Here is a 24,730-nt window from a genome sequence, read left to right as displayed (position 1 = left end):
TATAACACCTGTGCCCCATCCACCCTCATTAACCCACCCCTATCAAGCCCCTCCCATACCACACCCACATTTTTAAAAAGCCACTTGTACCCCGCCCACCCCATCAAGCTCCCTTACCACACTTACCCCTTTAACATACCACATGTATCCCACCAACCCCATCAAACCCCTCTCATTCTCCACCCACTCCCTATGACAGTACTGTAGATAAGAGTGTGAATACTGATCACTCATATAGAGAATAATAATGAATACTATTAATCTATAATTTTATGAATATCATATATTATAGTTATTAATGTATCACTAAATATATAAGAGTCATTATTATTTCTGTCATTAACTTTAATTGCTATTTTTTCCACTTATTTTTATTTAAATTAAGTTACAACACTGTTGTTCAGTCAGTCCCAACGAGAGCGAGAGCGAGCGAGAGAGAGTAACTGTCTCTCGTCCCGACAGGAGAGGAACTCGGGCTGGTGTTTGATTGTTTAAAGTGCTGTGGTTACCTGGGTGATAAGACTCAAAATATATTAATAAATAAACAACAAAAACCAGCACAAAGCGCCCGCATAATCCATTATCATTTAATTACTTTTCCGACAGAAATAAATAAATATTTTCCAAAAATGTAATTAAGGAACCCTAATAAAAATGTAATCTTTTAATACTAATAAAGCTTTTCTTCTGCTGGAGATCAAAGAGGTCCTTTATTTCAGACAGGAAAGCCTCTGCCTTCTCCAGTCGCCGTGCATTTTCCTCTGCTGTGAGTGTGTTCATTCAGGCAGATGTTTTATTTGTTTATTACTTGTTTAGTTGGTGCACTTTCCGGGTTGTTGTCAAATCTGGTCAAATATGAATTTTATTAGTTAATTTTATTTTTAGAGCATTTTTTATTCCACTGTATTTTTCATATTTAATGAAAATGACCAGAAATTATTTGACCATTTATTTAAAGACAATTTAAGGAGTTGTGATGCCCATGATATGACACTACCTCCACCATGTTTGGCAGATGATGCGATGACCTGCTCTTCAATATTCCATACAGTGGCTGTATTTAATGTAATGAGCAGGTACTGACCTTCCTTTAGGCCTGAGTTGTCGCCTACGGGTGGTAAGCCTTTTGACCACTAGACCAGGATTAGGCTGAACTGTGCCCATATTGTATAAACAAATAAACAAACAAACAAACAAACAAACAAACAAACAAATAAATATAACGTGAACCCCTGGCCTTAAAACTATCAGGAACCAACCGAACTCGAGCTACTCGCTGTAAAAGACATGGACACCTGAGCAAAACACAGAAAACAGCCTCAGGTAACATCTCAGACTCGGAGAAGCAAGACGCCGCTCTCCATCTTTAATATAAACGACCCCGCGGGCCAGAGCCAGACGCCTTCGCCTGTCCGCACCTGCTGATAGCATCAGAGCAGAGGCAGGGCCGGATGTTTTCACCTCATCCCCCTCATCCCTTCCTCCACCGTCACATTTATCAGCATCATCTTTCATAAAGCGAAACGGGACCTGGACCAGATATGCTCTCCGCCTGTCTGCCGGCGTAAGCAGGTTCCTTCACAAATAACGGCGGCAGCTATCCTGGCATGTCGCTGGTCCAATGTCACTTATTACCACTGACGAATTAAAGGAGCAGATCTGTGGAAATCCCATTTACACCGTTTCCCATTTCCCTCAACCCAATGTTTTCCCCCTTTGTCCCAGCTGGTCACCAATGTCCCCCGATGACTTGAATGTGGGTTGACAACCCATAACATCTACCAAACGGGACAACATCTAATCCCAACGTCAATTGAAGACCAAAGAGGCATGAAGACCAAAACCGTAGTGTTGACGTCCAAAGAATGTGAAATTCTATATGCTGATGGTTTTAATTAATGGGGTTCAGATATGAGGAACAGTTGGAAACTGGTTGGACAGAAATATTATTATAATTCTGAATTTTTGGTTCATAAAAAGGAAAATATGAGACGGTCCGTTAATACAACACATACAAATGATAGAAACGACCCTGCCTGCCCACTAAGAGAGGCCATACTAGGCCCAGCCTAAATCTACAGCCTTCCCAAGTCTTGACATGTCAGAAACACATTGGACAAAAGTATTTGGACACCTGCTAATTCATTGTGTCTTCTAAAATCAAGGGTATTAAAAAGAGTTGGTCCTAGTTTTGTTGCAGTAACTGTCTCTACTGTCCAGGGAAGGAGGATTCCTACTAGATTTTGGAGGAAAATTGCAGCTGATTTGATTGCATTCAGGACAAGAGAGGATAATTGATTTCAGTTGAAAACAAGGAATCGAATAAAAGAGAAACATGATACAGGCCCTTTAATACAACACACACACACACACACACACACACACACACACACACACACACACACACATAAACAGCACCGCTCCTGGACTCGACCGACTGCTTCCCATGGAGTAAAATGCACTCAAGCCAAGTAATGAATTCATCATCCGTCTGGACTAGCAGGGAGCACGGACGGCGGTTGCTGGAGCACTCTGAGCTAAATAAAGTTTGAGAATTGTCCGATAGGGCGGCTGACCTTTTCGTGGCTAAAATGAGGCCCCGGGGAGCCGGGGACAGAGACAAAGGTGGTGCTGCTGCTGCTGCTGGTGGTGGTGGTGGTGGTGATGGGGGTGGGCTGAGGGGCAGTCAGAGTCTTTCTCACCAAGCTCGGGAGAACTCGACACTTTAAACGCCGTGTCTTCATCAATAATGCACCGGCCTTGCCTTTAATTAGCAGGAGGAGGGGGATCGGCAGGGAGCGCGTGGGCGGACTTGGGGAAGTGATCTTTAATCTCCGGCCCTTAAAGTGGCATGGAGCGGCAAAAGTGAGAATTAGTCTTTAAGTATGACTGCGGCGGAGGTATTTCAGGACTCTGACTAACTCTAATGATATGCAGCGAGCTCCAGGTGGCGAGGACCCGCAGGGATTTCAGGAACCTGTATTTATAAAGCCTGTGGAGGAACTGACATTTACCGTGTGGGAGATTCTAAACCAAACACTGCACCTGAGTCAATTTGATCAGACCTGGCACTTAGATTCAAAAGATCACCCCAAACGACTGGAAGTCAAGGCCGAAGTCAAGACTTTTTATTGTCTTTGAGTTTTCACATCCGCTCGGCCGCCTCTGTATCGACTCCGGGCTTTTCAGGCTCACTGTGATGAAGGCGAGGCGCCCTCCGGTGGATGCTGAGGGGAGAGGCAATGTGAAGGCAGTCACGTCTGCTAGAAATACAGTAGGCCTACTAGGCCCAGCCTGAATCTGCGGCCTTCCCAGTCTCAATATGTCATAAATACACTATATGGACTAAAGTATTGGGACACCTGCTTATTTAGGGTCTCTTCGGAAATCAAGGGTATTACAAAGAGCTGATCCTGCTTTTGTTGGAGTAACTGTCTCTACTGTCCAGAGAAGAAGACCTTCTACTAGACTAGTTAGAGCATTAGTTAGTGAGAACTTCCTAACTCATCCTAAAAGTACTGGATGGAGCTCCACCATCCATCATTCCAGAGAACACAGTTCCTCCACTGCTCCACAGCTCCTCAATGCTGGGGGGCTTTATACCCTCTACTAGCCCATGCCTGGCCTGGCATTAGGCAGCATAGTGCCAATAGGTTCATCATGTTTATTATCTACTCCTGCAGAAGGTCCTATTCTATTGGCAGTTCTTCTTCTCTACAGGGACTAGACAAGCTGTGTGTCAGCAATGGGTGCAACTTAAAGTAGTCCAATGCCTTAATTAGAAGGGGTGTCCACAAACATTTGAACCTGCACATGATGCAATGCCATAGAAGAACCACTCTTCCATAAAGAACCATCTTCGTAATGGAGATGGAGAACCTTTAACATCGAGAGCAGGTTATTGGGGGGGGGGGGGGGTGAAGGTTCTTCACACTCCTTGATTTTTACAGTATGAAGCATGCATGTAACACAGATCACCTGCAGGGGGAGCCAAAGGGTAACAAATGGCCTTAAAAAACAGGCCTAGTCCATGTAACAGTGGTCCACAGATACACACGACTACCTTCTGATTTATCTCCTGAGAGTACTGGTACACTCATCCAGGACCAGAACCGGTTCTGGCATTTCAGAAGTCTCAGTGCTGTTACCATCATTAACGAAACGACCCTGCCTGCCTACTAAGATACAGTGCAGCACCTTTTGCTAGGCCGTACTAGGCCCAGCCTAAATTTACAGCCTTCCCAAGTCTCGACATGTCAGAAATACACTGGACAAAAGTATTTGGACACCTGTTTATTCATTATTTCTTCTGAAATCAAGGGTAATAAAAGAGTTGGTCCAGCTTTTGTTGGAGTAACTGTCTCTACTGTCCAGGAAGGAGGATTTCTACTAGATTTTGGAGGAAAATTGCGGCTCCTTCACAGATCACCTGCAGGGGGAGCCAAAGTGTAACAAATGGCCTAGTTAAATCAGGCCTAGTCCATGTAACAGTGGTCTCCAGATACATTTTTGCTGTGATAGCACACGACTACCTTCTGATTTAACTCCTGAGAGTACTGGCACACTCATCCAGGACCAGAACCGGTTCTGGCATTTCAGTCTCAGTGCTGTTACCATCATTAACGTGGCTTATATCTACTGTCTAGTGCAGTGGTTCTCGATCCTGGTACTGGAGTATCAGCACGTCTATACACAGTTAAGAGTTCCTCCTGCTCCCAGAAGACCGGAAGCAGCTAATGAGCTCATTAACCCGCCCTTCCTGAGGTCACCCGGTCCAACTAGAGCTGTGAGCATCCTGAGAGAGTTTGAGGGGTTCTGGAGATGTTCTGTATGGGTTCTGTAGATGCCATTGGCCTTTTTTGTGAACACCTCATTTAATGTTTGCATCCATCAAATCATATTAGATGTTGGGCGATGAGGAGGATTTGGCCCACCAGAGCATCAGTGAGGTTGTGATGATCCGTTCTGCCACCTCAACTCAACCCAAATATACTGAATGGAGCTCCATCACCACTCGAGAGAACTCCACAGGCTTTACACCCCTCTAGCTCAGGCTCGGTATTGGGCATGGTGACCTTAGGGTCATGTGCTCAGGGCTGCTCTAAAGAGTCCCATTCTATAGATTCTATAGCTTTTCTGTGGAGATTATACAAGCTGTGTGGAAACGCCTGTGTCAGCAGTGGTAAGCTTAAAGTAGCTGGATTCTCCTACTCCTACTAAGAGGGGGTGTCCACAAACCTTTGGACAAATAATGTAGCCTACATTTAAACTGACCCCAACTTCAGTAACCTAAGCCTACACCTAACCCTAATCCTATCCCTAATAAAATCAGTAACATACACCTAAACCTAAACTTAACCTACACCTAACCCCAAACCTAACCTCAGTAACCTACACCTAAACCTGACCCTAGTGAACTACACCTAAACCTAACCCCAAACCTAACCTCAGTAACCTACACCTAAACCTAACCTCAGTAATCTACACCTAAACCTGACCCTAGTGAACTACACCTAAACCTAACCCCAAACCTAACCTTAGTAATCTACACCTAAACCTGACCCTAGTGAACTACACCTAAACCTAACCTCAAACCTAACCTCAGTAATCTACACCTAAACCTGACCCTAGTAAACTACACCTAAACCTGACCCTAGTGAACTACACCTAAACCTAACCCCAAACCTAACCTCAGTAATCTACACCTAAACCTAACCTCAGTAATCTACACCTAACTCTAACCTCAGTGACCTACACCTACCTCTAACCCAGTGACCTACACCAAAACAAGTCCTAAACACAGTAACCTACACCTAACCCTAACCCTTATAACCTGAGTAACCTACACCTAACCCTAACCCTTATAACCTGAGTAACCTACACCTAACCCTAACCCTTATAACCTGAGTAACCTACACCTAAACCTTACTCTAAGATCAATAACCCACACCCAAACCATCTCACGCTGTTCTGTCTTTGGGAGGACATTGGGTCCTCAGTGCAAGAACACACACACACACACACACACACACACACACACACACACACACACACACACACACACACACACACACACACACACTGCTCTCGGAAAAATGTGTTAGAACTTGAAGAAATAAACTCAACATTCAACACATTCCTCAGAGAGCACACACACACACACACACACACATACACACACATACATACACACATACACACACATATACACACACACACTCTGAAAAGCCAGTGGCAGCACAGTAACACAGGAGCTTTTCTTTAAACATACTTCAATACTCTGTCGTATTGGCATGGGCTAGAGGGGTATAAAGCCCCCCAGCATTGAGCTGTGGAGCAGTGGAAGAACTGTGTTCTCTGGAATGATCCACCATCCAGTACTTTTGGGATGAGGTGGGGTGGTGATCATCATCCAACATCCCAACCTCACTAACTCTCTTGTTGCTGGGTGCAATCAAATCTGCACATAAATATCAGATCTAGTAGATACCGTTACTCCAACTTTACCAGCTTTTTAATACCCTTGATTTCAGAAGAAACAATGCATGAGCAGGTGTCCCAATACTTTTGTCCATACAGTAAATCTTTTGGGTGTTTTTTTTTTTTTAAAGCAGACCTCTGAGTACTGCAGTCCCATTATTTAAAGCTGCTTAAGCAAAGAGATGTGTGTGTGTGGTGGGGGGGGGGTCTATTTTTTAAGGGAGATGTCCCACAACAACAATAGCCACGATATGGAGGAGGGAGAAATGCTACCTCAGGGCTTTGCCACGGGTTTAATGACCAGAACAGGCCGACCCACACACTAATGCTCTAACTGCTGCTAAAAAAGCATTGTCATCAGAAAAGATCTCAGCAAATCTCAGCGGCAACATGAGTACATACACTCCCGCACCCTCCCACACACAGAAACCAGAACATGAGGACACGCCCCTCCCACTGCTCCAGCCTTCAGAAAAGGCCATAAATCACTGTGGTGGCGTCTGCACCCTGCTGCACGGGGCAGGTGTGGCTTTATCTTCACTGGAAGCCATTTCTCACACACACCTGCAGCCACACCCACACCAGCCTCAGTCCTCAGGCCTCAACATACACTCATACACCTTCTGGCCCCTCCCATAGCACATGCCCAACACACTCAGGCATTCCTACACTGATAGTAGAAGTCCAGAAGGTCTGGTACGTGTCTAGAACCCCATTTCAGACCAGAACCTTTCCAGACAAAGCGGATCAGCTGTACTGGACATGTCCCGGGCCAGCACCTTTTCCTGCCAGCCCCCTAGTACAACATCTGGGTAACTTTCGAATGGAAGCCTATGTACAAAGGTAATGGTATGGTGCAAGTATCTGTCACTGGACTTTGACTCATCTTGTGGTTCTGCTCTGTTCTAGGGGACGTCCTGATCTGGTCATGCAGGTCAGCTGTTCCACTTGTAAATGATGTAGTGGACAGTGGAACAGTGGCTGAATGGTGGAGCCTCCTCTGCATCTCCACCCTTCTTTCTGAAGACCTCAGAGAGATCTCTGGATCTGGCCATGATGGTGATCTTCTTCACCCTTCACTTCAATCATCAATCAAGATCAGACCAGACTAAACAAGGTTTAGGTCTGAGGTTTAAATAAGACTCCAGACTCCTCCAGAATAATCCTCTCCAACCACGTTCTGATCATCTGCAGCTGATGTTCATTAGCTGGTTCAGGTTCTACACATTTGAAGGAGTGATAAATGTGGGGGGAAAGGTTTTCATGGGGTGTCTTAATTTTTTCACGTCTATATATCTATACTATATACACAATATACTCATGTATGCTCATATATCTCCTACCAGCGACATATTTCTGATCTTCTAGGACTCACTACTAACCAAATAAGCCTGTAAGGTCACATACACCAACTAGCCAAAACATTAGGATAGCCTGCCTCATAGACTGTTGTTCTTCTATGTGCCACCTAAAAACTCTCTGACGATGGTAAATGTGGGTATCTGGCATGGGTCGCAAGACGTTCCAGCAGATCCTTTAAGTCATGAGGTGGAGCCATCTGGGGTTGGCCTTCTTTTTCCAGCATGTGATTGGTCCATCGGAGCATGCCCACCCGGCCGTCCACATGATGAAAAAAGCAAACTCAGAAGGACTCATTAGGCAAGACCACCTTCTTGCACTGCTCAAGTGTCCATTATAGGAGCTTTTGACAGTGGACAGAGGTCAGCACTGTTCCTACATTACCAACACTGCCACCTTTATCCGTGAGGGGTCATAATGTTTTGGCATGTAGGGCATGTATCATGTTGCGTGCTGTGAAGGATCTGTTTGTAAACAGTAACCATGGCTGAGTTGTATGATGAGTAGGAGGGAGCTACACTGGACTCAGGGCTGTATGTGTAGTGCTGAGGGAGGGAAGCTACGTGGTGAGGCCTGATGTTAATTTTGGAACTTTCTGGGAGTCAGGGGTGTCAGTATTCATGTGTGTGAGGTCCAATAAAGACTGCTTCACTGTAGATCACTCCTCTCACTCTGGAGTAGAGTTTAGATTCTCTGCCCGAGCCTGAGCCCGAGCCCGAGATTTCCCACCACTTTCCTCTGGCCCTGTCAGGCCTGTTATAATCACGGCAGCTCCTCCACCTGTCTGCATTACACTTGACCTGCAGCGCTGTGTGTAGCCAGTGGGACGGGTCCGGCGTCACCCTGTCCGGTCTTATGTTGTTTCCTAGAATTAAATTGTGCATGAGCGTTATTAGCTTGCAGCAACCGGAGCATCTGCTGTTTTTTTTTAGGCTATCCGCTTATTATAAAATTATTATTTAAAAATGATGGATGCACACAGTCTGATGGAGGTAAAGTGACTGTTATATTGCATGAACGTTTCCAGACGAACGGACAAACATATACATAATAGATTAAGAACTTCACAACAACTTGCATGAACTTTTTTTGCTTCTGAGACAATTTCAGTCGAACACACTTCAGCTCCTGTGCTGAGAGATGCTGGGAGGACTATGAGGCTCTAGAGCAGTTCTAGAAGATCCAAAAAAGAATAGACTCTTGCATACTTTAGCTCCAGAGCTAAAACAAAATGCAGAATGGACTATGAAGCTCTACAGCAGCTCTAACAGATCCAAGAAGTAGAGCCTAACACACTTAGAAGATCCTAGAAGATCCAAAAAGTAGAGCTTAAAACACTTCAGCTCCTGTGGTGAGAGATGCTGGATGTACTATGACGCTCTACAGCAGCTCTAGAAGATCCAAGAAGTAGAGCCTAAAACACTTCAGCTCCTGTGGTGAGAGATGCTGTATGAACTATGAAGCTCCAGAGAAGCTCTAGAAGATCCAAGACAAAGAATGGGGCCTAACACGCTTTGGCTCCTGTGGTGAGAGATGCTGGATGGACTAAGAAGCTCTACAACAGCTATAGAAGATCCAAGCAGTAGAGCCTAAAACACTTTAGTTCCTGTGCTAAGAGATGCTGGGTGGACTCAGAAGTTCTACAGCAGCTCTAGAAGATCCAAGAAGTAGAGCCTAACACACTTCAGCACCTGTGCTGAGAGATGCTGGAAGAACTATGAAACTCTACAGCAGCTCTAGAAGATCCAAGAAGTAGAGCCTAACACGCTTCGGCTCCTGTGCTGAGAGATGCTGGATGGACTAAGAAGGTCTAGAACAGCTATAGAAGATCCAAGACAAAGAATTGAGTCCAACACACTTCAGTTCCTGTGCTGAGAGATGCTGGATGGACTATGACACTCTACAGCAGAGGATACTCTAGAGGATACTCAGAACTCTAGGAGCTTTTTGAGGGACTTTTAGGAAAGATCGGTTTACTGCACTCATTACTTCACCCCTTCCCATCAGCAGGTACTTGAGTAGGGCTTTGGTCTACACTCCTCTGAAAGGGGAGTACCCTCCAAACTCGCAGTGTTTCACAGTTCCATTACTTCCCTCTCCTTATTTATAGCTTTATATTTTCTGGTGCTGCTTTGGGATGGACATTCAGTTCCCTTCGCTGCCAGCGTAAACAGCTGGGTCTAAATCCTGCTTGGCTGAGCTGCTGGTAGAAGGACTCCAAGAGTGTTGTAACGCTGCATGCCTAACCACTGAAACATAAGCTCATTCACTGAAAGGTCAGAGTTATACTGTGAAAGATCAAAGGGACCACTGGGAAACAGTGGAGGAGGCGGCCAGGGCGTTGCTGCCGTTTTCCGACCTTGCAGGTCTATTTCTTGTTTCTGGATGCACACAGGCTGATGGGGGTAAAGTGACCTTTATATTGCGTGAACGTTTCCAGACGAACGGACAAACTGAAATGAGGTCATAATAGATCAAGAACTTCATGATAACTTGCATGAAGTTTTTTTGCTTTTCCACTTCTGAGACAATTTCAGACAATTTCATGCTAATAATAAAAAACGAACTTTTACTGAACTTCACGTAGTTGACATTTTCACGTAATTTATAATATAAGTGGTTTCTAAGAACAATAACAATAAAGACTTTCTAATAATTGACCAGTTGCACCAATCGTAGAGATGCAAACTAAAAACAAGAGGAATGAAGCTGCCAGTATATTTCCAATCAAAGCAACGTGGCAAAGGATCTTTCCGTATTTTTGTCCGAAGTGACAAACTGGTGTGATTTCAGACAGTGGAGTGTGCACCAGCTGCTAAACAGCAACCTCACCACCAAACCCCGAATGTGATTGGCTACATCACCATCATATCAGTCCATACTGAGCCCTCCCCCTGTCTATGACTGGTCCTAATCTCCACCTTGTTCCTTTTCAGACCTCCCCTTGTCAGCGATTGGTCCTGATCATCACATTTGTTTTGTTTTCAGAACTCCTTCTAACTGTGATTGGTTGTAATTATGACCTTGTTTGTTCTGAGCCCTCCCCTTGATTGTGATTGGTCCTACAAATTGAAATTGAAACTTCCCCCTAATCACCACACAGATTGTTGCAAGACCTGTACCTGACTGTGATTGGTCTTCATCACCACCTTGTTCAGTTTCAGACCTCTTCTTGACTCTGATTGGTCCTAAGTATGACCTTGATTGTCCTGAGCCCCACCTGTCTATGACTGGTCTTAATCTCCACCTTGTTCCTTTTCAGACCTCCCCTTGTCAGCGATTGGTCCTGATCATCACATTTGTTTTGTTTTCAGACCTCCTTCTAACTGTGATTGGTCACAAGTATGACCTTGGTTGTCCTGAGCCCTTCTTCTGACTGTGATTGGTCCTAATCTCTACCTTGTTTGTCTTTATACATCCCCTTGATTTTAAGGTCCCCTAGTTTATTGTTTATTTCATTTTTAGACCTCCCCTTGTCAGTGATTGGTCCTGATCATTACATTTGTTTTGTTTTCAGACCTCCTTCTAACTGTGATTGGTTGTAATTATGACCTTGTTTGTTCTGAGCCCTCCCCCTGATTGTGATTGGTCCTACAACTTGAAATTGAAACCTCCCTCTAATCACCACACTGATTGTTCCAAGACGTGCACCTGACTGTGACGGGTCCTGATCATGCCCTTGCTTCATCTGAGACCCCCTCAACCACCTTGTTCAGTTTCAGACCTCTTCTTGACTCTGATTGGTCCTAAGTATGACCTTGGTTGTCCTGAGCCCTTCTTCTGACTGTGATTGGTCTAATCTCTACCTTGATTTGAATTAGTTCTTATGATGACCTTTGTTTATCATGACCCCCCCCCCCCCCCCGACTGTGATTAGTTCTAATCACCATCTTGTTTATTCTGAGACCTCCCCCTGAATGTGATTGGTTAAACCACATACCGAGCCCTCCCCCTGTCTATGACTGGTCATAATCTCCACGTTGTTTATTTTCAAATCTCCCCTTGTCAGCGATTGGTCCTGATCCTCACATTTGTTTTGCTCAGACCTCCTTCTAACTGTGATTGGTTGTAATTATGTTTGTTCTGAGCCCTCCCCCTGATTGTGATTGGTCCTACAACTTGAAATTTAAATTTCCCCCTAATCACCACACCGATTGTTCAAAGACCTGCACCTGTGATGGGTCCTAATCATGACCTTGCTTCTTCTGAGACCTCCTGACTGTGATTCGTTCTAATCACCACCTTGCTTGGTTTGAAACCTCTTCCTGAATGTGATTTGGTCCAAATTACCAGCTTGTTCAGTATGAGACGTCCCTCTGACTGTGATTGGTCCTAATCTCCACCCTGTTTGTTTTAGACCTTCCCTTGACTGTGATTGATCCTAATCTCCACCTTGTTTGTAGTTGACCTTCCCTTGACTGTGATTGGTCTTCATTATCACGTTGCTCATTTTCAGTCCTCCTCTGACTCTGATTGGTCCTAATTATGACTCTGAAACCCTCCCTCTGACTGTGATTGGTTCTTATCACAATCTTATTTGTTCTGAGGCCTGAGGACTGGTTCTAATCACTACCGTCTTCATTTTCAGACCTCCCCTTGACTGCGATTGGCCCTAATCAACACCTCGTTGGTTCTGTGACCTCCCCCTGACTATGATTGGTTTAACTACCTCATGCAGTTTAGTGTAGTCGTTTCATCTTTTGAAGTACACTGCCGCTTTAACCACACCTCCATATTCCAAAAGCACAGTGTCTCTGGTGGGAATCCCGTAACGCTGTTGGTGTGAGCGTAATTAATTAGTCATGGAAGAGGATTAGTCGAGCATGGGCTGCAGCTAAGGAAGCTGAATCAAGCACACAGGCCAAGAGTGCAAATTTTATACCCGGTGAGTTTTGGGGTGAAACACACGTGAGGAGTAGATCAGCCAAGCAAAAAACACACATTAACCCACACGCAAACACACACACACACATTCACATTAGAAAAGCTTGTGTTTTTGTGAAAATCACCACACAGAAGTCGTGAGTGCAACTTTCCCCAAACAGGGTGGAAACGAGATTTATTGAACCTGAAACTTTTTTTTTTTTTCTCCTTTTGTTTTTTTTTTTCCTTACAAAGTACACAAAAATCATCATCTGCACATATATCTATATTTATATATGTACATATATATATATAAATATAATCAATCGTGGTGAAAAGTCTCGAGCCTGAGCTGGTGGTTGTGCAACAATCACAAGAAACTACATGAGAAGCCATATCACTGGCAATCATGCAGAGGTGATGAGGGTGATGGGGGGGGGGGTGATGAGGGTGATGGGGGTGGGGTAAATAGACATACAAAAAAGCAAAGAATGCATATTAATACTATTAATTTATTAACAGCCTAACAGCATGTACACGGTAACTACCAACAGCAGTTAGAGAGTCATGTTCGCCCTAAATCTTATGTTATAGATATTACAGGAAACCAGGAGTTAAGGGCTGAGAGTTCTGATCCGAGAGTTAATTCCCGTCTAAGATGAAAGCACAGGGAGCACACTAGCATGCTTTCTAAATTCAGCCGTACAGCCAGCTGTGCTCGAGGGGTTGAGGCAATGTGCACTTGCAGGAAGAGGAAATGAAAAAAAGAAAGATAAACAACCAATGGCAGTAAAAGGAAAAATACACAGCTGCCTACTGAGGTTCCCCGGGTCTAGAAGAGGAAAGGAATGGTCCCAAAATGGAAAAAACAAAAAAAAAACAAAAAAGGATCAATAAATCAATAAAAACTGGAGTTCGGAATAAACCACCCTGACCCTGGGTGTGACCGCGCCAACTAAAGGCACACAGCCACTTCTAGGATGTGTGGCGTGTGAGCTAGTCTAGGCTCGCCTGGTGTAGAGAGAGGCCGAGAGGCTGCTTTTGGTCGTGTTCTGCTCTCCCTGGAGGCCGGGAATGGGTTTGGTTTTACCGTAGAGGAACGTTCGCTGTAGGGGTTCGATGGTGGAGTTGGGAGATGGTCAATTGTGTTCCAGTCGGAGGAGCTGCTCCTTACCGTTGACTGTGAGGGACTTCAGCTGACCGTCTTCTTCGACCTCCACTCGCTCCTGACCGTTCTCCACAATGCTATATATATACACACACACACACACACACACACACACACACACACACACACACACGACGAATGATCAAGAACTACATTCACTTCTCAATTACTGCTAAACCTAAAATGTGGCATGTGCAAAGATAATTGCATTGTTTTATTTATTAATTTTATATGTATTTATTATATTCATTTTAGAATGCTTATTTTTTTATTGCAGCTAAATTTCAGAAAATAAATAGGAAGTTAAGCTGTCAAATTGGAACAGGGGTGTCCAAACATTTGCATAGAGTTGGTGAAGTTGGTGCATCTGGACCTGTGAGGGGTCAGGATGCTTACAGCCCACACCAGAAACAGTGGCTCAGGAAATGTTGAGACATGGTACCGTTTGGTGGTGATCTTCCTGCCGTTGATGAATTTGGTGGAGGTGGAGACTGAGCGGAAGTTTCCCATTCCCCCTCCTCCTCCTCCTCCTATTCCTCCTCCTCCACCACCAAACGAAGAAGAGGAGAAGGAGGTGAAGTTTCCTCCGCCCATCGGCCCGAAGGGGCTAAAGCCTGCACAAGAGACAAGAAGACACAGGGACTTTAACACACGACTTACAGACATCACTACAATCATTACATTATAACCCTAAACCCCTAACCCTAACTCTAACCCCTAACTCCAACCCCTAACTCCAACCCCTAACTCCAACCCCTAACTCCAACCCCTAACTCTAACTCTAACCCTAAACCCCTAACTCTAACCCTAACTCTAACCCTAAACCCCTAACTCTAACCCTAACTCTAACTCTAACCCTCACCCCCTAACTCTAACTCTAACCCTAACTCTAACCCTAACTCTAACTCTAACCCTCACCCCTTAACTCTAACTCTAACCCTAACTCTAACCCTAAACCCCTAACTCTAACCCTAAACCCCTAACTCTAACCCTAAACCCCTAACTCTAACTCTAACCCTAACTCTAACCCTAAACCCCTAACTCTAACCCTAAACCCCTAACTCTAACCCTAACCCTAACTCTAACCCTTAACCCCTAACTCTAACCCTTAACCCCTAACTCTAACCCTAAACCCCTAACTCTAACCCTAACTCTAACTCTAACCCTAAACCCCTAACTCTAACCCTAAACCCCTAACTCTAACCCTAAACCCCTAACTCTAAACCTCTAACTCTAAACCCCTAACTCTAACCCTAAACCCCTAACTCTAACCCTAACTCTAAACCCCTAACTCTAAACCCCTAACTGTAACCCTAACCCTAAACCCCTAACTCTAACCCTAACTCTAACCCTAAACCCCTAACTCTAACCCTAAACCCCTAACTCTAACCCTAACTCTAACCCTAACCCTAAACCCCTAACTCTAACTCTAACTCTAACCCTAAACCCCTAACTCTAACCCTAAACCCCTAACTCTAACCCTAACTCTAAACCCCTAACTGTAACCCTAACCCTAAACCCCTAACTCTAACCCTAACTCTAACCCTAAACCCCTAACTCTAACCCTAAACCCCTAACTCTAACCCTAACTCTAACCCTAACTCTAACCCTAACCCTAAACCCCTAACTCTAACTCTAACCCTAAACCCCTAACTCTAACCCTAAACCCCTAACTCTAACCCTAACTCTAAACCCCTAACTCTAAACCCCTAACTGTAACCCTAACCCTAAACCCCTAACTCTAACCCTAACTCTAACCCTAAACCCCTAACTCTAACCCTAAACCCCTAACTCTAACCCTAACTCTAACCCTAACTCTAACCCTAACCCTAAACCCCTAACTCTAACTCTAACCCTAATCCTAAACCCCTAACCCTAACCCTAAACCCCTAACTCTAACTCTAACTCTAACCCTAACCCTAAACCCCTAACTCTAACCCTAACCCTAAACCCCTAACTCAACAATTCATAGTGGATACTAAAAATCTGAATAATGGATAGCGGATACTGAACAATTCATAGTGAATACTGAACAATTCTGAAAACGGGTTCGAGCTCTCTGGTGTGGGTTGAATGAATGTCTCCAGACAGTGATTAGTAGTGACTGCTGATCGGGTCCTGCCACATGCTGGAATGTCAGCTGAGTTTCCTTCGATCAGAGTATCAGAACAGAAGCTACAGATTGTTGACAAACTGTGATGACACTGAGGTGAAGATTTTGGGTAAGGTAAGGTTAAGGTAAAGAACATGTTTAGTTTTAGGGCTGCATTTTATTTTGAGTGTAGCTGCATTTAATGCGCTGATCATCTATGAAACTTCTGCAGGTGATCTTCAAAATAAAGCGCGACCAACATTCTCACAATTCTCACAAATGTACAAACACAGCAGAGATGAGGGAGAACCACAGGAGGACACGAACCTGGGTCAAAGCCTGAGAATCCGGCCCCATATGGGGGGAAGCCGCCAAACCCGCCGAAGAAGCCACCAGTGCGACTCCTCATGCTCCTCTGCCGCCGGCCTCCGAAGAAATCATCAAATGGGTCAAACGGGTCATCTCCTACAAAACAGACAGTTAACAGGTCAGTGTACAAGCTCTCCTCCCAGATATCATCAATAATATTAACTCATTAAAATAAGAACAAACATAATATTATTATTATTATTATTATATTTAATAATAAAAAATGATGAAGAAGAAGATAATTCCATATTAACCACCAAAACAAACACCTGGCGTACAATACAGAAACTACAGCAGATGCCTAACACCACCTTAGCAACCACTGCAACATTATATGACCTACTTGGGGAAGCCATATCAACCACACACCAAAGCTACTGCCACCAGCTAGCAAACAGAACATCACAACCACAAAGCAAACACCTGGGATACAACAGCAACTGCCTAACAACACCTTAGCAACCGCTTGCAGACAACATATCAACCACTTACCAACACCACAGCAACCATCTATCATAGATATTACTGCAACCACAAAGCAAACGCCAAGGATACAATAGCAGCTGCCTAGCTGCACTTTAGGAACCATTAACCAGCACCATAGAAACCACCTAGCAAAGATACCACATAAACCAGCAACCACCTGGGATGTAATAGCAACTGCCTAACAACACCTTAGCAACCACTAAGCAACACCAAGCAACCATCTAGCAAAATTTCACAGAAATCACAACGCAAACACCTGGGATACAATAGCAACTGCCTAGCAACATCATAGCAATCACATACCAACACCAGAGCAAATATCTATCAAAGATATCATAGCAACCACAACGCACCTGGGATACTATAGCAACTGCCTAGCAGCACCTTGGCAACACCATAGTAACCACTTGGCAAAGACACCACATAAACCAGCAACCACCTGGTATGTAATAGCAACTGCCTACCAACACCTTAGCAACCACTAAGCAATGCCACAGCAACGATCTATCAAAGGTATCATAGCGATCACAAAGCAAACACCTGGGATAGAATAGCAACTGCCTATCAAGACCATAGCAGCCACTAAGCAACACCATAGCAACCACCAGTAGCAATGATACTAAATAAACCAGCAACCACCTGGTATGTAATAGCAACTGCCTAACACCTTAGCAACACCATAGTAACCACCTATTCACCCTATTGACCACATAGCAACAGCTTAGCAACTGCCTGGAAGTGGGAACTGCATAAGCAGCGCAACTGCTCTGCGTTTCCTCCAGTAGATTATTACTCCAATTCTGCAGCTTCTGCTGGAGGTTCTGCTGGAGGTTCTGCTGAAGGTTCTGCTGAAGGTTCTGCTGAAGGTTCTGCTGCAGGTTCTTCCAGGCAACACAGCACACAGCATTGAGACACCGGTTCCACAGCTCAGCCGTGACATTTACCTGCTAATTTCTCGAACGTCCCCGTCCCATTTCCATGTCCCTCCGCGAGGGAGGACTCATTTGTGTCTGAAAACCCCAAAAGACCGGCGCAGGAAGTGCAATATGGGTCAGGCTGCTGCTGCTGCTGCTGACGGCTGAGCTGGCGCTCGTGTTAACCCCATTAACCCCATCTCCTCCCCAGGATTCCAGATTTTACTCCGACCCGTCTCTCTCACTGCTCTCGCACCCACAGCTCTTTTAGAGAGCAGTAGCTGAACATCACATCACATGCATGGGGAAAAGTAGGACACCTCATCAATTATTTACTTATTTATTAATAAATATCGACATACACTATAAGGACAAAAGTATTGGGACACCTGCTTATTCTTCATTTCTTCTGAGATCAAAGCTATTAAAAAGAGTTTATCCTGCTTTTGTTGGAGTAACTGTCTCTACTGTCCAGAGAAGAAGGCTTTCTAGTTGACTTTGGAGGAGGAGCATTGCTGTGAGGATTTGATTGAATGCATTCAGCGACAAGACTGTTAGTGAGGACTGGTCAGGTTGATGGATGATGATCACTATCCCCAGCTCCCCAACTCATCCAAAAAGTCTACTCATCATTCTAGAGAACACAGTTCCTCCAATGCTCCACAGCTCAATGCTGGGGGGCTTTACACCCCTCTAGCCTATCTAGACGAGGTTTGAATGGGGTGTCCTCATTCTTCACCGGCCTGTATGCAAGACTGACCAACAGTCAAAACCCTGTTAGTAAGGTGTAGCCAGCAGCTCCACTGGATCCAAAACTGCTCTGTACAAGTATGTGCTGTTACTCTAAACCGTTTAAGCTCTAATGGCTTGAGGCCCGTTCAGCATGTGGTTAAGTACCGAGCGTCTCGCAGATCTTGGCCTACAGAAGGTGCGGCTTAAGGAAACAGCTGAAATGGAACAGACAGCAGCTCAGCATGTTCTAGCGCATACCGCCGGTCACATGACTGATGCTGCAGTGAGACTGAACAGACCGCTTCAGGGAAGGACATTAGCACTGACAGAGTCCAGGTATCTGATACCGTTATATTACAGTCACTGACTGGGGAGAGGACACTGTGACTCATTAATTTCCAAAAGTTTGTGGACACCCTTCTAATGAGTGAATCCAGCATGAGCTAACAATTTGTAAAAGTATTGGGACACCTGTTAGAGTCAGTGTCTCTACAGCCTGCCCAAGGAAGGCTTTTCACTAGATTCTGGAGGAGCATTGCTGTGAGGATTTGATTGCATTCAGCGACAAGTGAGCATTGGGTGATGGGATGATGTTGGATGATCACCACCTCACCTCATCCCCAACTCCCCAAAAGTACTGGATGGAGCTCCACCATCCATCATTCCAGAGAACACAATTGGATGAGCATTGCTATGAGGATTTGATTGTATTCAGCGATTAGTAAGTTCAGGATGTTGGATGATCACCACCTCACCTCATCCCATCCAAAAGTACTGGCTGGAGCTCCAAGCATCGTTCCAGAGAGCATAGTTGCTGGGGGGCTTTATTTTATACCCCTCTACTAGCCCACCCCTGGCATTATTAGGCAGCATGGTGCCGAAAGGTTTAGCTGCGTGTGAGTGTGTGTATTTGCACAACTCTGTCAGCATTGGGTGCAGCTTAAAGTAGCTGAATGCATTCATTTGCTGGGGTGTCCACAAACATTTGGACATGTAGTGTATTTACACACTCACATATGCACACACCCATCAACCACTGCTACACAATAGACGTAAACACACAACCTTCTCCGGTCAATCATTCACCCTTTACACGACACACACATCTAGATAAACATGCTAATTCTGTCCATTCCAACACAACACAACACACACACACACACACACACCCCTCCCCCTCCCTTCACTGTTTTAAACAGAAGCTATTTCAGAAAGCATTCCTGCTGGATGATGCATAGTCTCCTCTCGGCTCTGTGTACGTGCCCTTGCCATATTTAGCGTGTCTGGGGGTGCTACACACACACACACACACACACACACACACACACACACATGCCGTCCTGCCATTAGCCAACGGCAGCTAGCAGCACGAGCCAGGATGACAGAAGGCCTGCATCGCAGATCTTCTGCTCACCATCATCATCATCCTCATAGTCAACGCTGGTCACTGTATTACAAGGCCTCGGTCTATCAACATCTGACCTCTCACCTTAATGGCTGAGGTCAGGCACAGAACTCCTGACCTCTTACCATTCCTGGGCCGGGTCAACACCTCTGCTGTCCAATAGAGGGGAAGTGTCCAGACCCATTGTGGTCTAGATTCCAACTCAAAGCCCTTAACTCACTGAATGGCTCAGCCCAGTCTTCTGGAACTGCCTGGAATTCATTCCAATTCAGATCAGAGAATCTGATCTCTGTTTACGAGGCATAATAAAATGTATGACCTCACTTCCTCCTCCCGAGCATGCTGGGCATAATAAATCACACACTCCCTCACATACAGGGTCTAATTTCCCTAAACACCACAGCGCTGTCAGCCTGATACCTGTACATCTAAACAGTAAGCCCAAGGCAATTCAAACAGCTTAGGTATATACATACACAATGTGTGGACTAAAGTATTGGGACACCTCCTCATTCAGTGTTTCTTCTGAAATTAAGGGCATTAAAAAGAGCTGATCCTGATTTTGTTGGAGTAACTGTTTCTACAGTCCAGAGAAGAAGACTTCCTACTAGATTCTGGAGGAGCATTGCTGTGAGGATTTGATTGCATTTAGTGACAAGAGCGCAAGTTTAATGAGGTCAGGATGTTGGATGATCACCACCACAACTCATCCAAAAAGTGTTGGATGGAGCACCATCATCAGTACCTACTTAGAATGACTCGGTATCCACTATGAATGATTCGGTATCCACTATGAATGACTCGGTATCCACTACGAATGACTCAATGTCTACTATAAACAATCCGGTATCCACTATAAACGATTCTGTATCCACTATGAATGATTCTGTATCCACTATGAATGATTCTGTATACACTATGAATGACTCTGTATACACTATGAATGACTCTGTATACACTATGAATGACTCTGTATACACTATGAATGACTCTGTATACACTATGAAAGACTCTGTATACACTATGAATGACTCTGTATACACTATGAAAGACTCGGTATCCACTACGAAAGACTCGGTATCCACTACGAAAGACTCGGTATCCACTACGAAAGACTCGGTATCCACTACGAATGACTCAATGTCTACTATAAACGATTCTGAATCCACTATAAACGATTCGGTATCCACTATGAAAGAGTCGATATCCACTATAAATGACTCGGTATCCACTATAAACAATTCTGTATCCACTATAAACGATTCAGTATCCACTATAAACGATTCAGTATCCACTATGAACGATTCGGTATCCACTACGAATGACTCTGTATCCACTATAAACGATTCTGTATCCACTACGAATGACTCGGTATCCACTATGAACGATTCGGTATCCACTACGAACGACTCGGTATCCACTATGAACGATTCTGTATCCACTACGAATGACTCGGTATCCACTATGAACGATTCGGTATCCACTACGAATTATTCTGTATCCACTATGAACGATTCTGTATCCACTACGAATGACTCGGTATCCACTATGAACGATTCGGTATCCACTATGAATGATTCAGTATCCACTGTAAACAATTTAGTATCCACTGTAAACGATTCAGTATGCATTATAAAAGAGATTCAGTATCTACTATAAAAGACTCAGTAACTGCTGAGATACTAACATGTAACTTCTGAGGCTTCGTGGCGAGGACCTGAAGCATGGGTCACGGGTTGTGGTAGAGGGGGCTGGCTGTATTTGTCCCTCAACTCAACTCCTATAACTCAAACCCTCCTCTTTCTCTTCCCCAGTCCACGACTCAGATTTACGCAGCGAAAGAAGACAAACTCTTACCAAAGAAAGCGAATGGGTCTCTGCCGCCGAAGAATTCCCTGAAGACATCTTCAGGATTACGGAATGTGAATCCACCTCCAAAGTGGTCATCATAATGTCCTGGCAAAGAAACAGCATTTACAAAATGAAACAAACATGCAAACATGATCGACACGAAGGCTTTATCTCCAAGAGTGACCATCCTACCTCTTCCCCCACCTCCACCTCCAGTTAGGCCTTCCTTTCCGTATCTGTCGTAGGTGTTGCGCTTGTTCTCTGCAGGAGAAAAGACAATATTTTTTTAATATTAATTAAAAGCCCCCCCCACTGTCTTTGGATATTCAACTGGATTCAACAGGATTTTAATATTCAAATCATTTTGAAGCATTTCTATTGGTCCGCCCATCATGAGAGCAATAACAACTAGCATAAACTGTAATGAACTAGTCACTGTGACACTCTGCATGACCAGGTATAAACTACTGCTCTGGACATGCTGGATATAGCTGTACAGTCATTTCCTCAGTCAGTAAGGTCACTACATCTGACCGGTCATGGTGTAGCTACACAACCTGCCCTTCACTCGTCACAGGGTCACTTCCCTAGGGAGGAAGGTCATGAGGGCGATAATCACAGCTGTTTTACCGCCTGCATCTGAGTGTGCAGTACACGACGTGCCCCAAGTGTGTAACACTTAGGCTGCTGGTTGGATCTGAAGCTGAAAATGATCAATTATCGTTGTGTCTCACTCTGAAATATGACTTAAGTGTTTATAAGTGGTCTGATTTGTTTATTAATGGTTATTAATTAGTTTATACACTTAAACATCAGTAATAAGCAGATAGAACTTAAATTAAATGGGTAACAGTGATTGGTCTCCTGATAAATGTGAATGTGAGCCCTCATTACTACTCACCCTGACCTGGATTTAGGAGTAAAGGACTAGGGATGCACTGATCCGATATTAGGATCAGATATCGGGACCGATATTAACAGAACTAGCTGGATGGGTATCAGATAATTAGGCCAATCCATGGAACCGATCCCTTCACTTTAATTGGTTGGCTAGACTTTATTTTTGTGTTTGGCAAAGTGAAGCTACTGAGTTTTGGCAGATTTTTATTTATTGAGTTTTTATTTATTTTAATATATTTTAAGAAGTTTGACCCCTTTTTATTTTGAATTTGAATGCTGTGTCAGGATCCTGGACAACTGTTTATTATTTTAGTGACCAATAAATTGCAATTTAGTACATTTATATCTGTGTGTTCATTTGCTATATTTAAGTTTTATATAAGTCAGTAATATAAATTAGTAAATATATAAGTTTTATATTAGTCAGTAATATAAGTTAGTAAATATATAAGTTTTATATTAGTCAGTAATATAAGTTAGTAAATATATTCGTTTTATATTAGTCAGTAATATAGGTTAGTAAATATATAAGTCTTATATAAGTCAGTAATATAAGTTAGTAAATATATTCGTTTTATGTTAGTCAGTAATATAAGTTAGTAAATATATTCGTTTTATATAAGTCAGTGATATAAGTTAGTAAATATATAAGTCTTATATAAGTCAGTAATATAAGTTAGTAAATATATAAGTCTTATATAAGTCAGTAATATAAGTTAGTAAATATATAAGTTTTATATTAGTCAGTAATATAAGTTAGTAAATATATTCGTTTTATGTTAGTCAGTAATATAAGTTAGTAAATATATTCGTTTTATATAAGTCAGTGATATAAGTTAGTAAATATATAAGTCTTATATAAGTCAGTAATATAAGTTAGTAAATATATCAGTTAGTAATATAAGTTAGTAAATATATACGTTTTATATAAGTCAGTAATATAAGTTAGTAAATATATAAGTCTTATATAAGTCAGTAATATAAGTTAGTAAATATATAAGTCTTATATAAGTCAGTAATATAAGTTAGTAAATATATAAGTTTTATATTAGTCAGTAATATAAGTTAGTAAATATATTCGTTTTATGTTAGTCAGTAATATAAGTTAGTAAATATATTCGTTTTATATAAGTCAGTGATATAAGTTAGTAAATATATAAGTCTTATATAAGTCAGTAATATAAGTTAGTAAATATATCAGTTAGTAATATAAGTTAGTAAATATATACGTTTTATATAAGTCAGTAATATAAGTTAGTAAATATATAAGTCTTATATAAGTCAGTAATATAAGTTAGTAAATATATAAGTCTTATATAAGTCAGTAATATAAGTTAGTAAATATATTCGTTTTATATTAGTCAGTAATATAAGTTAGTAAATATATTCGTTTTATATAAGTCAGTGATATAAGTTAGTAAATATATAAGTCTTATATAAGTCAGTAATATAAGTTAGTAAATATATCAGTTAGTAATATAAGTTAGTAAATATATACGTATTATATAAGTCAGTAATATAAGTTAGTAAATATATAAGTCTTATATAAGTCAGTAATATAAGTTAGTAAATATATAAGTCTTATATAAGTCAGTAATATAAGTTAGTAAATATATACGTTTTATATGTCAGTAATATAAGTTAGTAAATATATAAGTCTTATATAAGTCAGTAATATAAGTTAGTAAATATATACGTTTTATATGTCAGTAATATAAGTTAGTAAATATATAAGTCTTATATAAGTCAGTAATATAAGTTAGTAAATATATAAGTCTTATATAAGTCAGTAATATAAGTTAGTAAATATATACGTTTTAAGTAATGTTGAAGTCGATCCTGATGCCTTAAGTCTCTCCCACATGATTTATTAATTCCACAATGGTATCGGATTGGTCTCGGGTATTGACTGATATGCAAAGTTTCAGTATCAGTATCAGACCTGAAAAAGCCGGATCGGTGCATCCCTATAAAAGACCGATCATCATCGGACCTTATCATTTTCTCTGGCCTAGTCTCAGACGACCCGTTTCAATGTATTAATGAATTATTAATACTTCTAAACACCAGACAGGAAGGATCATCGTAGAGAGAGGTGACATGTGGGTATT

The 24,730-nt window shown here is 42.7% G+C and overlaps 1 protein-coding gene across 1 annotated transcript in view; it reads right to left on the bottom strand.

Annotated features, from left to right (window-relative positions):
• Positions 1–12,906: 12,906 nt before the first annotated feature.
• The window catches only part of dnajb6b (DnaJ heat shock protein family (Hsp40) member B6b), a 32,067-nt gene continuing 20,243 nt past the window's right edge, over positions 12,907–24,730 (bottom strand). Inside the window, exons 4-8 of the mRNA XM_072688687.1 lie at positions 21,912–21,980; positions 21,726–21,824; positions 16,290–16,427; positions 14,313–14,484; positions 12,907–13,947 (exon numbers count right to left, since the gene is read on the bottom strand). Of these exons, the coding sequence (XP_072544788.1) occupies positions 13,842–13,947; positions 14,313–14,484; positions 16,290–16,427; positions 21,726–21,824; positions 21,912–21,980 (584 nt within the window). The 3' untranslated portion in view covers positions 12,907–13,841. The remainder of the gene's footprint in view (positions 13,948–14,312; positions 14,485–16,289; positions 16,428–21,725; positions 21,825–21,911; positions 21,981–24,730) is intronic.

Source organism: Salminus brasiliensis, chromosome 9, assembly GCF_030463535.1.
Source record: "Salminus brasiliensis chromosome 9, fSalBra1.hap2, whole genome shotgun sequence".
Classification (NCBI taxonomy): Eukaryota; Metazoa; Chordata; class Actinopteri; order Characiformes; family Bryconidae; genus Salminus; species Salminus brasiliensis.
Note: the sequence above shows the minus strand (reverse complement) of the source record. Positions and strands in the feature narration are given on the sequence as shown.